This window comes from Tyto alba, unplaced genomic scaffold, assembly GCF_018691265.1.
Source record: "Tyto alba isolate M040663 unplaced genomic scaffold, T.alba_DEE_v4.0 Super-Scaffold_23, whole genome shotgun sequence".
In the NCBI taxonomy this organism is placed as follows: domain Eukaryota; kingdom Metazoa; phylum Chordata; class Aves; order Strigiformes; family Tytonidae; genus Tyto; species Tyto alba.
In genome coordinates, this window is record NW_024881297.1 from 481,975 (window position 1) to 499,674 (window position 17,700).

At 42.2% G+C, this 17,700-nt stretch overlaps 1 protein-coding gene across 1 annotated transcript; it reads left to right on the forward strand.

Annotated features, from left to right (window-relative positions):
• The first annotated feature begins 38 nt into the window (after positions 1-38).
• SDAD1 (SDA1 domain containing 1) lies at positions 39-17,426 on the forward strand. Its single transcript, XM_032985558.2, has 22 exons — positions 39-216; positions 300-404; positions 689-787; positions 943-1,053; positions 1,799-1,870; positions 1,964-2,064; positions 3,752-3,809; positions 4,712-4,786; positions 5,595-5,696; positions 6,181-6,250; positions 6,985-7,088; positions 7,824-7,881; positions 8,460-8,518; positions 8,891-8,967; positions 9,730-9,827; positions 10,249-10,325; positions 10,710-10,842; positions 12,357-12,454; positions 12,930-13,123; positions 13,644-13,728; positions 14,110-14,271; positions 16,620-17,426. Exons 1-22 carry the CDS (start codon positions 127-129, stop codon positions 16,668-16,670), a joined length of 2,079 nt encoding a protein of 692 aa, XP_032841449.1. The 5' UTR covers positions 39-126; the 3' UTR covers positions 16,671-17,426.
• Positions 17,427-17,700: the final 274 nt, after the last annotated feature.

Genomic DNA, 17,700 nt, shown 5'->3' on the forward strand with positions numbered 1-17,700 from the left:
GGGCAGGGCGGGACAAGATGGCGGCGCCGCGGGGCGGAGCGGGGCGGGACAAGATGGCGGCGCCCAGGCGGTAGCTCGCGTGTTGCGGGCGGAGGGAAGCGGCAGCAGGCCCGGCTCGTCGCCGCCATGTCGGGCCGCCAAGGAAACAAACTGCCCAGCAACCTGCCCCAGCTGCAGAACCTTATCAAGCGGGACCCGACCTCCTACACTGAAGAGGTACGGAGCGGGATGGCCGGGAGGGGTTGGAGGGCGGGCAGGCGTCGCCGGTCCCGCTCGGCAGCCGCCCTGTGTCTGCTCAGTTTCTCCAGCAGTACCACCACTACCAGTCCCATGTGGAGATTTTCACCTTCCAACCGGACAAGCCCAGTAAGGAGCTGGCTGAACTGGTGATGTTCCTGGCACAGGTAAGGCGCTGAGCGCGGCGCGCAGCCCTTCCCCCTCTTCGTGCTGTCGTCGCCGCTGCTGGAAAGCCGCGCGTTGAGCGGCGTTTCTGCGCCGCTTTGGTCTGTTCCCAGCAACACAAGTTTCCCCTCGGAGCGTCGGTATGGTTTTTAAATTGCGCTTGGGCGCCTGCTGAGTTGTTACTGTACGAACGGTGCTAATTTCCCTGGTCCCTGAGAGCGTCCCGGGGCTGGGAGGGGAGGCAGGGTTTGCCCCGGAGGGCTGAGGTGGGTCTGTCTGTGCCCAGGTCGCCCACTGCTACCCGGAGCACATGGCCAGCTTCCCCCAGCACCTGAAGGAGCTGCTCTCCCACCACCACACCGTCCTGGATGCAGACCTGCGCATGGTAAGACCCCCACTGAAAGGCCGTTCGGGCCTGCCGTTAAAATATGCCCTTTGTGTGCAAGCTGAGAGCTTATCGGCTTCTTAATTTTTGAAGAAAGACAGAAACTGGAGAGTATTACAGAATTTTGGTTCTGATTCCCTCTTTCTCCCTTGCAGACGTTCTGTAAGGCTTTGATCTTGCTAAGAAACAAGAATCTAATAAATCCGACGAGTTTGCTGGAGCTCTTCTTCCAACTGCTGCGGTGTCACGATAAGCTCCTACGAAAAGTAAGCTGTGCTTTCAAAAACAGGTCTTGATTTCTAGTGGGTTTTGACCAACCTTCCAGAAGTAACGCAGCTGTGTCAGGTAGCTGCTCTGCTTCCCTCTGTAACAAGGTCCAGTTGAAAGTAGCTCTCCTTTTTGAAATGTTGACGGTGCCCGAGGCAGGACTTGCTCTGTGTGTTTGATTAGTAATGAGGCATGCTGCTGTAAGCATCTTTACTGTGCTGTTGCAGGCTGTAGGCCTGTCCTGTATGTGGAATTCAGCAGCTTGGATGTGGCTCCAGGTGGAAGCCATAAACATGTTGTTGGCGGAGCAGGCCTTAGTTATTTCTTTGTGAGAACTTCTGAGTAAAACAGCTAAACCCAAACCACCTGCTGGTTAAAGCTCTGTTTCGGGTTTTCTGTCACAACACTGAAAGTCCTTGCTTTCTGTTACAAGGATTACTAAGCAGGCCATCAGAATGTGCCTGAATTACAGAACTTTTTCAAGCAATATTTCATGCTGTTTATTTTCCTGCCTTGTTTTACTATAAATTAAGTATACTTTTCAAATACATGAAAATAAAGCATACGTGGGCGACTTTACAGGATAACTTCTTGTTGTTTTTCCAACTGTAATTTAAAAGAGAAAATAATATTCTCAGTGCTGATCAGTTTGGTCTCTCATGTCAGTACTTAGACACTTCAATGTATCCGCGTTGTTCTCTGCAACTTGCTTAGCTTACTCACTGTTAATCTCTCCATTTACAGACTCTGTATACTCACATCGTGTCAGACATCAAGAATGTCAATGCTAAACACAAAAACAATAAAGTAAACACAGTAAGTATTTTAGCTTTCAGACATACTTCACTTTAAGCTCTTGATATTATGGAAGACTTCTAATAAGACAGGTTTCCAAATTTTTTTTCTTAGGCACTGCAGAACTTCATGTACACTATGTTGAGAGACAGCAATCCCACTGCTGCCAAGATATCACTGGATGTGATGATTGAACTTTACAGGAGGAATATTTGGTAGGTCTGGCAGGCTTGTGTCGATTCCCCATTAATCGTGGGGCAGCTGTCCTGACATCTACCTGTGGCCTGTAGTGCCAAATACAATTGAGGGGGCAGTGACTTAAATATGTTTATCTTGTGTTCCAGTGGGGCTGTATTTCGTGGAGTGGAATTTAGCTGGGAAGAAACATTGTCTTGCGTGAAGTCTCAGAGTTATTTAGGTTGAATACTTGATGTTTTAGTTGAAAGTGGTATGTAAGCAGTGTGTATTGCATTTGAAACTACAGCTGTGTGTAGCTCACTTTTTGAGCTTTTGCACATAAAAGCTGCTAATATTAGCATACAGTTTGTGATGTACAGTGGAGAGAGGAATTTTGTTTTTTTCTTGTTAAGTCTGTAAATTCGTTCTAGATGACTGATGGGTGCTTTGAGTTTTGGGGGTTTTCTTATGAAGCTGTAATACAGCTCCTGTGATTAGGAGATAGCAGCTTAAATACAGCTCCTATGATTAGGAGATAGCAGCTTGAAAAAATGTTGCCTACATAAGCATTGAAAGGAGTAAAAAAGCACACTGAGTGCTGCCAGTTGCTGTCTTGTACCTAATATGCTGCTGAATCTTTATGCTGTGTTACAAAATGCCCAGGCAGATGTTACCCAGTGGCAAATGTCAGGAGAAAATGGTAGCCTCTTCACTACCCCTGGCTTTTTGATTGTAAAACCAGGTGAAGGACTTTTCATCTCTTCAGTTTGGTACTCCTTTGCTCTTCCCTGTTCTTGAACAGGAACAAGCTATACAAATGCTGCAAGTGATGCTGCTGCTGTTTCTTAGGTATCTCCAAAATAGATGAGTGGCAGAGCACTAATTGGGGAGTTCTTGTATTTCTTACTCAGGAGAAGTTCTCAGCGATACCTGCATGAGTTAAGCTGGGGTGTGAATTGCTTTTTCAGTGTGTGGCAGAGTAACCACAGCTGGCAGGGCAGGTGCTGGCGTATGTTTGGGCCTAAGATTTTTTGTGTGTAGCATTCCAGGAAATATTGTCTATTCCACAGCACAAATAAAAATATTCACAGCAGGTTCAAGATCTTCTTTTTTGGGTAGTACTGGATTGAGAACTATTTTCCCTAAAAAACAGTGACTGCTGAAAAAAATTAGTGTTGCTGAAAATACTTTTGCGTTTTTTAAAAAGTAGGTTTGTAGGTACGTAAGACTTGGTATATATAAAATGAAATTAATTTCTTCAGCTTTATTTCTTATAAACCCTTATTTTTAGAGCAAACTTTATCTCAAAATTATCCAGCTGCTTTTCTAATACTCGATAGAATTCTGCATGTATTTCTTTTTACCACACAGGGGTGGCCTTTTGTGGTTTTTTGTTTTTTTTTTGTTTTTTTTTTTTTTTTAACCAGTGAAAAAAATGGTAAGCTGTATTCCATTACTGGAGCTTATTTTTAGTATCCCTTCACTCACAGTGTGAACTAGATGGAATGCAAGTGTGTCTGTTTAGATGAAGCTAATGGTGTTAGAAGAATAAAAGAAAATGACAGAAGCCTAACTTCTTTGTTTGCAAATCTACTTGAAGCATTGGGAGACCTGATTCTAATGAGGCTTCCTACTTGTCAGGCTTCCTACTTTCATGAAACTTAGCTTTCTGAGAATAACTTGAAATTGCCAAACTTTAAATGGTGATCTTTTGTTTTATTCCAGGAATGATGCCAAAACAGTGAATGTCATCACAACTGCATGCTTTTCAAAAGTGACAAAGGTGAGAACAGAAATCGCTTGATGAAACTGGATGTTACCTAAGCTACCTTTTTCTTGTGAATGCAGGTTTTTATTTTGTAATTGCTAACAAGCTTCACTGATGATTTGTCTTGTTTTATTTTCAAAATACCACTTGTGTTGTGGGAGGAGGTGGTATTTGCTTCTTATGTACAGAGCACCAGAATTGGAAGCTTGTAACAAGTGCAGGCTGGTGTGGGGAGGGTAGGTGTGCTTTCGACTGCTACTCAGAAGAAACTGTCAGAATATCACTTTCTTATAATCAGCCCTGTAAGGCTTTCAGTTGTTAGATGTGAGTAGAGTGGCTGTCCTGCCTGGGGCTTGAGTGAATCTTAGGCCTTCTGTCCTCAGTGTCAGTTCTGCAGTGCTGGAGGTTGGAAAACTTGTATTATGGTTTGAAATTGGACCTTCATAATGTAAGAACTTACATCTGTTTCATTCCTTAAAAAACTACCAACCAAAAGCAACAAAAAACCTTCACCAGCAAACCCCTATAAACTAACAAAAGTTTGGAGTTCTGAGCACTGTCTTGGGTATCAGCTGTGCAGGAACTCCTGATAATGCTTGCATGGAGTAATTAGATTGAAATGGCTTTGCAGAATGACAGGAAGAGAATCTGCATCTTTAAGCTTGCTCCAGGTGTTGTTGGAGCCCGGGTGCTTTTTGACATTTTGTGTGCCTCAAAGTTGAGGATGGGCAGCAAAAATTGATTGTGTCTGTAAAACACCTATGTCTTTCAGTCTGTGATTAGTTTTGCGTTCTGGTCATACCCATGCCTATAAAGAATTGGGAGAGTCTTTGCATAACCCAAGATGTGGGTGTAAGGCTGTTGGAAATAAATACTCTTGTCAGTTCATCCTGTCCTACATAAACTTTGCTTTTCAGGTATTAGTTGCTAGTTTGAAGTTCTTTCTTGGGAAAGATGAAGATGAGAAACAAGACAGTGACTCCGAATCTGAGGTGCGTGTTGTGATTAAATCTTCTCTTCTCTGTTCTTCAAACTCTAATAGGTTTGTGAGAATGGTGACCCTGGCTCCACCAGTCTGTCCGTTTCTGTGTTAGTTTTCCATCTTCTTTCCTCCAGATGTTTGTATGCTTCACAGAGTTCAGTGATTTTGACAGCTGGCTCCAACTGAGATAGCAGGATGCCTTTGCTGTCTGTCTAAGGACTAATGCCAAGAGCTGCTTTGCTTTCCTGTTTTCCTTGTGAAGGAAGAAATTCACTCTGAACACCTAAGCAGGGGGCTGGTCAGTCTGGTTTGTCAAGACCTGAGTTGCTAGATGTGTAATGTGGAGTTGTGGGAAAAGGCTTTCACCTGGTGTGTTGGAAGCAGGTTTAATTTTTTTATCTGTCTGTTTTGTCTTCAGTTTCTCCTTTTGTGTTCCATTTCCTATTTATATACAAGTGAATGTAATTGAGTTACCTTGAGAAGGCTGATAACCTAACAGGATTTCAGTCTAGAACCTCTTAATACAGTGTATCATTATTTGTCTGTCACTGAACAATACTCTCTAATGAACCAGCTGTAAAAACTACTGTGGTGATGTGCTGTTAAGTGTCAGTGGACTCTTTTTGCATGTAGATATGTGCCTAGTTCTATGGAATCGGGATTTTAAGTGCCAGTATTTGTTTGATGAAGTTTAGGAAGAGGGAGAGTTTTCAAATAAAGTACATGATCGTGAAAAATACCAATACGTTTTGTTTCTCTGATTCCCGTTTGAAGTCTGATGTCACCTGACTCTTGTCTCCCTTACATTCTTTCTCAAGGATGATGTTCCCACAGCCAGAGATCTGATGATGCGGTATGCAACCAACAAGAAAACCACCAAGCGCAAGAAGAAACTGGAAAAAGCGATGAAGGTCCTCAAGGTGAGGAGAGTGGTGTCCGACTCACCGGGGTTTTAGCTTAACCCTTCAAGTGCAGAAATCTTGTTGTTGCCTCTGTTGGCTTAGCTGCCTTTTGTCATCTCTTCCATGTGAAGGTCCTCAAGTGTTGTAGCATCCGTTGGCCAGGCGTATGCCATGTTTGCCTGGAAGAGAGCTCTTCTGAAACAGACTTAAGAGTCCAAGTTGCAGATTAGTTCTGCTCTGGGTACCCTTTGTGTGGTCCCCTACTTTAAAGCATGTGGTGTCTTCATAAGTAACTTTTTAAGGCAGCTCCTGTTGCCTCTTAGATCAGGTGTCAAAAAAACCTATGCAGTTGAAGAGAATGATAGTTTACTTGTTAAAATAAAATCTTTTTTGAAGAGAAGAATGGTGAACAGCAGCTTTTAACAGCAGCCTGAAACTGAAGCTTGTGCAACTTTTTCTTGGAAAGAAAAAAATGTCTTCCTTACTCTTTTTTGCCATACAGAAACAGAAGAAGAAGAGCAAGCCAGAGGTCTTCAACTTCTCTGCTATTCACCTGATTCATGATCCCCAAGGTAAGCATGCATTGCATTTTGTCTTTTTTCAAGTTATGTGTTAATCCCAGACACTGCAGCTTAGACACAACTTGGCAAGGAGAATGGAAGTGAAAGAGGGATACTTGTAGTGTGCTTTATCCTAGAGTTTCACAGCACTTCAAAAGAGTGAGTCCTGTTGTGCTTGTAGTGAGACAGCTGTAGGTAGTCAGACAGGGAAGGAGCAATATTATATCATCCGCTTGAGGTTGCTATAGATCAGGGTGTGGCTCTCTAGCTCCTTCTTGTATGCCTGAAGCCATGATTTGGTGAACAGGGAGTAGTTTATCAACTATAACTTCTTTGGCTTAAACCCCTCAAAAATGTGTTTCTATCACTAGTCTGATGTGTGATATCATTTGACTTGGTCGTAGTGTGATCTAGTAAACCTCTGGGGATTTCGTTTTTTAGATGAACCCAAAATGTATCTAAAAAAATCTAGTTTTAAATACTGATCCTGTGCTTATTATGTTGTGGAACTTCTGGTAATTTTCCTTTCTGCTGAACCTGTGCACAGCTTTAGACCTTCTAGGCCTGTGAGAAGAAAAATAACCCACTGGGAGAAGTGTTCAGGTCACCTTTAATTTACTCTGTGTGAGGGCACTGGGGCGTAAAAAAAACCCAAACCAAACTGCCTGCCTTCCTTAACCTAATACCAGCTGAGTTCTGCATTCTGCTCTTTCTCTCTACCACATATCTATTATTGCTTCTTCTAGACTTTGCAGAGAAACTGCTGAAACAGCTGGAGAACTGCAAGGAACGATTTGAAGTGAAGATGATGCTCATGGACCTAATATCTAGGCTGGTTGGAATACATGAGGTAAGTGCTCTGGCAGTTTTATAACGGTCTGACGGTAGCCAGCCTGGTTTGGGTGGTGCTATGCTCTGGTCTTGTGTCTCTGTAAAATGAGGTTTAATTTTTCTACGTGTGGAAAAGTGCATATGTATGGTGAAGTAGTTGCTGGTGAGTCTCGTGAAATGTTGTGTACACTTGTGTGGTACTAAGCGTGCTCTGCTAGAGAAAGCTGTTGATCTGGAATAGCTGAGCTGTCTCTGAAAAACAGAGGAGAAGGTATATTTTTCAAGAGCTGCATGCCCTTGGGAGGCTCTTCAAATGAGAAAGGCGTTTCAAAAGAGTTCAGCGATTCCCCCAATTGGTGCACTTGGGGGGGTACAGCCAAAGTGTGATCAAAATTGCTGGAGTCTCTTCCTGTTGTGGGGGAGAAGGTTGTGTCCCTGATGCAAAGGGAGGTGGCACACTGTAGGATCATGCAGCAGAATGCCCTAATTTGAATTCTGTGCAGTCTAACAAGAACCGCTCTGGATTTCACAGAGCTTGGCATTGAGACTTGTATTTCCTTCGTACAAGTCGTTTCCTTATCTCCACATACGTCAAACTCAAGACAGGAGAGTGCATCACGCAATAAAATCCAAAGCATTTGGGAGAGCTCTATGTATCGAATCATTCATTGATTGTTTTACAGCATGTCACCCTATGAAGGTGATCTCAAGTTAAAAGACGAGAAGCTCATCTGTTATGATTTATTTCCTGCAGCTTTTTCTTTTTAATTTCTACCCCTTCGTTCAGAGATTTCTGCAGCCCCATCAGAGAGGTAAGTAGCTACAGCACCGCTGGTCCATCATGTCACATGTCCAGTCCGTTCTCAGAAGTGCTGCTGTAAATGAAGGGGAGGCAGTAACCTGGTGGGAGTAGTTCGCGGAGTGTGGCTGAAGGAAGTAGAAGGTGCTGACTGCCAGAAATGCAAAGCACTTTGGATGTTTATGGAAGCTTTGTGAGCTCAGAGCTCCTTACCTGAGCATTTGAGAACCTCCAGCAGTGGAATAGAATTCATGAGTCCCTAGTTCCTTGCAAATCCTGACTAGCTGAGCACAGTGTGACTGCCTTTTGCTGCTTTGTTTTACTGATGCTTCACTCTAGTTCTAGAGTATTTATTTTCATCTTAGCTGGTTGTTAAGGGCCTGCGCTGATGCTGGGGTGGAGAGCAGATGAGTTCTTAATGCCTGGGGGGAGAGGAGAAATAGTTGTCCCAAATAACTGCAGACTGAAATGGCTTTGAGATTTAGACTGAGCAGCTTGTTGAGTTAGCTGTTTTGGTGGGTGCGTTTATTGGCCAGAGTAAGTGGCAGCAATATACTTTGGCAACTTCTTCCCACTTTTCTTATCTTTCAGAAGTGACAAAGATTCTTCTGTTTGCTGCACAGGCTTCACATCAGCTAGTACCACCAGAGGTCAGTACTCTGCCTGTGTTTAGTGATGTTAAAAATGGACAGCAGGCCAGCATGAAAATGTAACCGAGTGCATTTGTGGGGAGGGGGAAAGGGGAATCTGTTCAGACCCTTTGTCTTTAAAAGCATATGGTAATTTTGGCTACTTCTACAAGTTTCAATGGCTTGTTTTGTATAAAGAGGAAAAAAAACTAACCCATGTCTGATGTTTTAATTTCTGCAAGAGAATTTGTGTGTAGGAAATATTTGCAGGCTGTAGTGACAGGTCCCGAGTTCTGTCTTTCTGTGACAAGGGCTCTCTTAGTAATGTGTAATAATTTTCACAGTTTTATTACATATACATTAAGTTTATTTAATGTTTTTGCTTATTTTCAGATTATCCAGTCAGTGCTAATGACCATTGCCAACAACTTTGTCACTGACAAGAATTCTGGGGAGGTCATGACTGTAGGGTAGGTACAGAATCTTACAAAAACTAAAACTCTCTCCAACTATGAAAAATATTTGCCTTTTTTTAAACCACCTGCAACTTATTCCTGTCATTCTTACTATGCCTTTGAAGTATATAGGATACTGTTATTTCTACTTTGAGGGCAGATCTCTTGTCTGTCAGTTAATACTCAGTGAGTGGCTAGGATCATAGTTCAGGACCCTTAAGTTTTTGTGGATAGAATTTAACTACTGACAACAAATTTAAATGTTGCTGTTAGTGAAACTGAAATCGATTTTCTTTGACTAGAGAGGCATTTGTGAAAGTTCTGGTAAAAGTGGAGAATGAGCAGTAAATGTAGGAGAGGAAGGGTTTTTTTTTGTCTGGTGTTTTTTTTTTGTGTGTGTGTTTTTTTGTTGTTTTTTTGTTTGTTTGGGGTGTTTTTGGTTTTTTTGTTTGTTTGTTTGTTTGTTTTTTCCCCTTCACTTGGCGATTTTTTTGTTTGACTGCTTTTCCTGTCTGCCTGGACACAGACTTCAGTTGCAGAATCCTGAGGTCTGGGATTAGACAGAATGCTAGCTGGAGAGTAGAGTATGGGCTAAAGACGGAGGGTTTTGCAGAACCATGGCACAGAGAGCTCCCTGTGGTGTTCTCAGTTACATTAAATGTTATATAAATGCTGTAAAAGATTCTTCAAGTTCCAGATAATTCAGTCTATTACTGGGCCAGTGGGAGTCGCTCCCAACTGTGGTGTTCAGGAAGGAGTTTACTTCCAATTTTTCAGGATCAATGCAATAAAAGAAATCACTGCAAGATGTCCGTTAGCCATGACTGAAGATCTGCTCCAAGACCTCGTTCAGTACAAGACTCATAAAAATAAAAGTAAGTATATTACACGGATATGACTTTTAAATCCTTTTTTTTCCTCCTGTATCATCTGGTCATCTGTTATTACAGCCTTCATAATAGTGATGTCTTAACTGGTTTCTCTGTGGGCTGAGAAGTACCGTTTTCATGTCTGTTGCATTTCTCTGAATTTTGAGTTTATATGCAGAGGAGGCAAAGTAGCCCAGGGTAGTTATGGCAGGGGAAGTTATTGACAAAACTGAAGAAGGGAAACTGCTTGCTAATAAAGATTTAGCCCTAAGGAAGAGCTGGATCCTGGGTGGGGGAAATCGGAGGGAGCTGTAACTTCAGAAAAGGCATGAGCAGGCTGTAAATTCTAATTATCCGAGTAGGCTTTCAGTTTGCTCAGAATTCTGCTTTTCTGTACTTATTCCTGTCTCTTTCTTTTTCTGGATAGATGTGATGATGTCTGCAAGAACTCTGATACACCTTTTCCGTTCTCTGAATCCAGAGATGCTGCAGAAGAAATTCAGGGTAAGTGTTGTTTTATGTGCATTGCATTCACTATAAAAATAGGCCCATGTGATCAAAAAGGATGCTGAGAACTGTTCCTATAGCCACTTGAGAATGAGGTAGAATTAGGCCTGCCTATTCCCTTGCTGCCTTTTGACGTGGTGTGCTCTTATTTCAAGATTTCCTTAGTTCAGCGTTACCAAACTCATTTGACAGAAGGATCGCGCTACAGAAGCTTGACTATCATCCTAGAGCTTATTCAACTTTTTAGTAATTCAAGATATCTTCTTAATTCATCAGACAGAACTTGTTTTCCACCTGCACCTTCCTCTCGCCCAGACTTTTTCATGGATCTGTGGGCATTAAAATAGCAGGCTGCTTAACATATATTTTCTTAATTTACAGGGTAAGCCTACTGAGGCCTCATTGGAAGCCAGGATTCACGAATATGGAGAACTGGATGCCAAAGATTATATTCCAGGAGCAGAAGTACTGGATATTGAGAGTCAAAATGAAAAGGGAGGAACCCAAGAGGAAGGTTGGCCTTTTTTTCTCTACCACTTTGATTTTGAGCATCGTTGTCGCTAAGGTTTTATTTGGACCTAAAACTTGGTGTTTGTGCATTTCTTTTGCTGCTGTCAGATGCTGCATGGCTTGCACATACCCTCCATTAAGAAGCACTAGTACTATCCTTGAGTAAGTGCAGTTGATCCAGTGGAGTTTGTTACGGTGTGTTGCTTGGTATGACAGGCACCAAGGGATGGAAAAGCAGAGGGACAGACATTGTACAGTTATGGAACCTCATGTCCTCACTCTTCCTAAAGAACATTTTTTTGTTGTGTATTATAAAACACTGAAATAGTACTTTGAAATAGCATTGGGGTGCTTTAATCCACTTCCTGTGTAAATGTTCCACACAACCTGCAACCTCTGCCTGAATCAGGAAAAAGATGGGGAGGGATTTGAAAATCAAACCAGAAGAGTTGGGCAGAGCAAACCTGAAGGCATATTGCAGTGGAGGTGTACTGGAAGAATAAACACCCTGGTATGTCACGTGTCTTACAGGTGTGAATGTAGCAATTATTATAACCACCTTTGCTTTAGTTTCTGAAGCTGTTAAATGTCGCACAACGGTGAGTTTGAACAACAGTGAATAGCAGCAGTGCATATACTGTAGAAAGTAACTTAGCTGTAAATTGTGTTGCTTTCTTCCTTGGTTTAGATGTCAGGGAGTGGGGAACACCATTACTGAACAGGGGAATAAGGATTAGCATCTGTAAACTGCTGTGTTTTCTTCAGAGACTGTCCCAAACTGTTTTGAGGATCTTGCACTTCAGATAAAAGTTAAGCTTTCCAAAGCATAACGTTATGGCATAGCTTGCTGTCACGCTGGCTCGTTGCAAGCTGTTTTGGGTGTGCTCTGTGGTTGGCTTGGTTTTGACTGAATGAGGGGTACATAAATGCAATTCCTACAACAGCTTTGATCACCATTGTTTCAGGTTTGCTGGAAGTTCATAATAAATAAATGTATTAAGGTGACTACAGCTCCCAGTAGTGGCAAAATACACCAGCTAAGCGGTCTGTTGTAGGGGTGGCTTGTGTGTGTTTTCAAAGATCTTACACTGCCATATGCAGTTACCACTATAAAAATTGGTGTCATAAGTGAATGTGCATGTGATGTGGGTGTGCTAAGAAATGAAAGCTGAGGTTTTTTGCAGAGCTCTGAATCATTTGCAGGACAGATGGAATTTGGTAGCTGAGCTTGCCAGTGGGAAAGCAAGGGAGCTGCTGGTCTGTTCAACTGTGGATGTCTTCTAAAAATCATTAACAAATAGTGATAAGATGTATGAAGTGTCTTAATGCCTTTGTAGTTCTAATACTGCGATGTTGAGACCCTTCAACTTGCCCGTTTGAGAAGCATGTCCCTGGGCATAAATGCAGTTAGATAATGAAAGCCAGTGAGAGCTTGCAATCCAATCTTGAATTATTTCAAACTCAAGCAGTGAAGCTGAATCTGTATTAACAGCTCTGTGCACTTCTTCTCCTGAGCAGATGGATGGGAAAGTGCTAGTCTGAGTGAGGAAGATGATAATGAAGATGGAGAATGGATTGATGTGCATCACTCCTCAGATGAGGAGCAGCAAGAAATAGTGAGTTTGAAGTGTCTTTCTTCTACCCCAAATACAAATGAGTCTGGTTAATAGCAGACCAGATTCTCTTGCTCTGTACCTTGATGTGGCTGCTTATGAATAACTCTACAGGGCTGCAGGGTAACTTGACCAGAATCGATGCAGTTGAAGTACTATTTAGCACCTGTCCTGAAATATGCATGTTGCTAGGGTTGGGGGGGAGAGATGGGGAGTTCTGACCCAGTGCTAAATTCCTTCAAAGCTATGATATTAACATGAGTGACTTTATCCACTTTGAAATATGGAGGGGATGTACTTCTTTATTGTAATACAACATGCTGGACATAAGACTATGAAGAATCCTAACAGCTAGCTGCAGCATTTCACAACACTGTTGCCCCAGCTTAGGTATTTGGGAGGCAAGGATCATGGATTGCAGCACAGAAATAGTTTGCAAAGCTCTGGATGATTCTTCTTTTGTACTTTTTTTCAAAAGGCAGAGAAGGTGAAAAGCATGCCCATAGAGGAACGAAAGGCCAAAGCTGCAGCAGTCAGTACAAGCAGGCTGCTAACTCAAGAAGAATTCCACAAAATACGTCTTGCCCAGCTTTCTAAAGAACTTAATTCTGCACCTGGCAAAGCTGCGAAGAGGAAAAATATTGAAATAGACGATGAAGAGGAGGAGAGCAGGTAGGGTATGGACTATTGAGGAGTGCTTTCTCTTCCCTCTAGCGTGGTGATACAGCTTTTAGGTGCAGCAGGGCACAGAGCTCTGCTGTGGGTCAGTACCGCCCGCTGACAGGTGGCAAACAGCCACACAGCCTGGAGTGGATCCTGGCCTGGGGGCATTTGTTTATACCTGGGAGAAAAGACAAGAGGGGCTGATGGAAACTGTTTTGCTTGTTCAGGCCAATGGGTGGGTGGGTGGCGGGGCGTTGTAGCAGTAGTTGCATGGTTATATCTCCAGAGTTTCTTAGCTTCCGTGGATAAAGCAGGACTTGAAAAACAGTAGTGAGAGGCTTTTGCAAGGGTTGTCCCAAGCATGGGGATTAGCCTGGGAGAGAGAACAAGAAGTGCTTGTGTGAAAGTTTATAGGAAGGCAATGGAGTAAGAGATGGGTGAGACACACAGGGTCAAGAGGGCATCTTGTTTTTCTTGCCAGATGAAGTTCTGTGTGTGATGGCCTTTTGTTGGATTTTTGTGTGTGTAGGGGAGAGTTGCTTTCACTCAGAGATATTGAACATCTGCATAAGAAGCCTAAATCGGACAAGGAGACCAGACTGGCAACTGCAATGGTGAGGAGCTGGGCGTTTCATGTTCGCTGTCGTTCTAGATTTGGGTTTGTGTGTTTGTCCCCTGCAGAAGGAGGAGGTGGTGGGGTTGCATCTGTAAGACAGGTGCCCAGCTGAGAAAAGTTTTGCTTTGGAGAAATGTATTTTTGCTGTTGCAAATAAACAGCCTCTTGCTGGTCACAGGTGGCACTGAAAATACAGACACACCCGATTTCCACTGTGACTTAAGAAACAGAGCCAGTATGGGAGAATGCATGTAACATACATACAGTCGTACTGAACCTGGATTTATTGTCACTGTAGAATGTGTCACCTTAGAAGCTGATGTTAACTGTAGGGGAAGGAAAATGACCCCCTGTTACTATATTACATTGTCTGTTACAGGCTGGAAAAACAGATAGGAAAGAATTTGTGAAAAAGAAAACAAGAATTAACCCATTTGCCAGCTCTTCCAACAAAGAAAAGAAAAAGCACAAGAACTTCATGATGATGAGATATAGCCATAGTGTTCGGACGAAAAATAAGAGGTCTTTCAGGGAAAAACAGGTAATATTTAATGTTGAAAATAGATGGGCCACTGTGAGCTTATAATGTGGATGAAGCATTGTCCGTCATGTGGTCTAAGTCCTTGCAGTTTACCTTAATGGTTTAATTGCTGGAAAGGACTGTGGGCTAGGTGGCTTCCCTTGAATTCTGCCCCAGAGGAGGTATGTCAGAGACTGTGGTGGTGAAGAATGCGTTTGTCAGCCTTTTCTCTTCAATATGCATTGAGGACCATGTTCTGTTGCAAAGTCATGTGTAGGTTAGGAAGACAGTGATAATGTGGTTTGTTTTCCTTTCTGTAAACTGAAGCAGATCGTATTAGAACTCTGACTATAATCCTGTGATAGAAGAAATGATTCCCTGATATGGAGTTGTTTTTCAGGACAAGTTTTTAATGTGTTTTTTCACTCTCCATGTCCTTTCTTTGACCTTCTCCTGTTACTGTCATATTATGGAGTCATCTGTCCTGGCCTTCAGGTCACCTAATAGCTTGTCACACAGATACTTAAAACACAGACATAAATGCTATTTATTGCCTATTTGAAACTGCTGAGAAAAAAAATCTGTCGCTGCAGTTTAGCCTGGCACCGTAGTTTTGCTATACGCTGCTCTCCGTAGCGAAGCCCTTGCCCTCTGCTGCTTCCTCAGCTATAAGCTTGGCCACAGCCCTAGTGAAAGAGTTTACGAGCTACTAACATGTCTGTGGCAGTCCTGTTGCTGTGTGTTCCTGCAGGCACCTGCGCTGAGGGTAGCTGAAGGGCTATCTGAAAGGCAAGGCAGAGACCTCAGGGGGATGGTTTTGCTCCTGAAGATGTTGGGCAGGGAGCCCACGCAGCTCCCCCAGGTGACTGGCATTAGGTGAGCTGGCAAGAGTAGGGTGTGGACAGGGAGCCCCCAGCTCCTGGGATGTGCCTTAGCTGGGATAAAGCCTCAGCTGTGTGTGGCAGCTGTTGCCAGAGAATTGGTGTAGGCGTACTGCCTTGCCCTGCTGTGTTTCACCTTGGCAGGGTAAGTCTCTGCTAACAACAAAAATCTGCCTTAAAATCCTTTTATCTAACCTGGCAGATGGCCAGCTGAGGGTTTTACAGGGTGTTATAAAATTTAACTCCTTTGAACATGTTCCAAGAAAAACTTCTAGAATAATCCAATTATGCAGGGATCTTGTTTCTGTGTGGTGTTAACTTTCATGTTTTCTTGCCTAGGTTCTGTCTTGTGCCACAGTGCATTCTGAGAGTTCTTTTACAAACCCTCCTTTGTGAGTTGTTTCCAGGATCCATATCGTTAGGATAATGTATATTCGTCTGCAGTTTGCTGCCTTAAGAGCAGCAAGACTGAAACTGTTCACAGACTCAATAGAGAGAAGGTGTCTTAAGTGTTTCTGTTAAACAGGAAGCCTTGGGACTAGTATTCTTTGTAGTCTTTTTTTTTTTTCTTTTGCTGTCATTTTGCCTCCCTCCAAATAAGGCTGACTACATTAACCCGGCTTTCAGAACACACACAAAGTTGCAAATAAACAATGCAGGCATTTTTAGGAAACTTCTGTTTACAATGATGCTTATACTTGGCTCACTTTTTAGAAAAAGCCATCTCAGAATGGTTTCAGTCCTTACTCCTGATTAACATTTTGAGTTTAAATGTAACAGCTAAACAGTGAAAGAATCATTTTTTTTCATCCTTTTACTAAAGTTAAGCCACAGCATCAGTTCTGTTGACCCTGATTTGGAAATAATTGTTTAAAGTGGGTTGGAGTACTGTTGTTGTAGAATACCGTGTTCTGCTGCCCTCTTTGGTAGAAGAAAATAGACTGTTGACTGTAGTCCAGAGTGAGATTCCCTTACTGACTAAAACATGTCTGAAATACACACCAAAATCTCTTTAGAGTGATAGGGCACTTGTAAAAATTCTACCATCTCTCCTTCCCTCTCTTGAAAAGAAGCTTTATAATACTCTCTCAAAAAATGCCATTTAATCCTACTTACCTCTCAGCTGGACTGAAGTTTTTTCTTGATCTCTTCTAATTGACTAGGAGTCAGTGGAAGAACAGATTATGTTACTCTAATCTTTTTCATGATACAGGATTTGCTAATGGTGTACTGAAACCTTTCCATTTGTTTTTTGGAAGTCCCAACTCTTTCTTTAACTGTACTATCAAGTTTAGCTAAATAACCATGGGGTTTCTGTCACTGTAGTTGTTAACAATTGCCAGTTACTGCTCCCAGTTTTAGCTGATAAGGTACTAGTGTTTTTCTCTGAGATTGAAGAAATTGAATAGGGTTGTTGATGTGATAGTGTTGTCTCCTTACTTAATATTCACCTATCCTGAATTCTCTCCACTCCTGTTTCATATTTAGCTGGCTCTTCGAGATGCACTTCTGAAAAAGAGAAAACGGCTGCTGAAATAACAAAACAGTAATGGAGAGGAGTACTTCATCACCCATGAAGACATAGCCCTAGAAATGCTGGTTTCTGCCCCCTGCCACTCCAAAGGAAAAAAGGGACTAAAATGCCTTACAGATCAGAATTACAAATTGAATGCTTCCAAGCTCAAGCTGTTGGATGTAGCAACTATGGGACAGATGGAAGAAGCCTTAATCCTGGCAGGATTCTGGTTTTTTTTTTTTTTTTTTTTAAAGTATTCTGGGGAAGAAGGCAATTAGCTTTTATTGAATATAACTTACAGCTGGTTTTGTATGTGAAAGTATTAAAACATACAACCTTATTGTAAAAAATATTTTACTTGAAGCAATTAATGAATAGATAATTGGAAAGAAAGAGTATTCTGGCTCAGCCTATGAAATGTGTATATAATTTCTGTGCCTGTCTTACGGATGTGATTTAATAGACAAAGCCATTTTGTAAGTGGCTGGTTTTTACCTGTTCAATAATAATAAAAAAACCAAATCCTTGTAATACAGGTAAGTTCAAGTGAACAGGTAAGGGGAAGAACAGTTTCATTATGCTTTATGAGAAGAAGACTAAAATTGGTATATGGGAGCTGGTTTTCATGTAGCCGTTTAAGTAGAAAGTTAGCTTTACATGCAGGAGAACTAAGGAATCTTATTTTCCTGTATTGGTGCATCTTGTGGCGGGACTTGCTGGTGTCTGATTTTTTTTAAGTATACACGAGAATAACATGAACCTGTAGATTCTTTGTGAAAGGTTGGACTGTTGCTTCATTCTTGATCTCTGCTGGGACCATTAATGGGTTCTTTGTACCTTCCCCAGCCACCTGTTTTAATGAAAAGGTAAGGGAGTTATACTGCCCTGTCTCAAATTCTGTTTGAAATGGCTTTCCTTGCGGGGTGGAAACAGATGCCATGTGCATAGTATAATGGAAAAGGGTTTGGTGGGGTAGTCATTTCCTTTCTTAGGAAATCAGGTTAATGTTCATATCCCACAGGGGAATTCATTCAACTTAGATATGTTTATGTT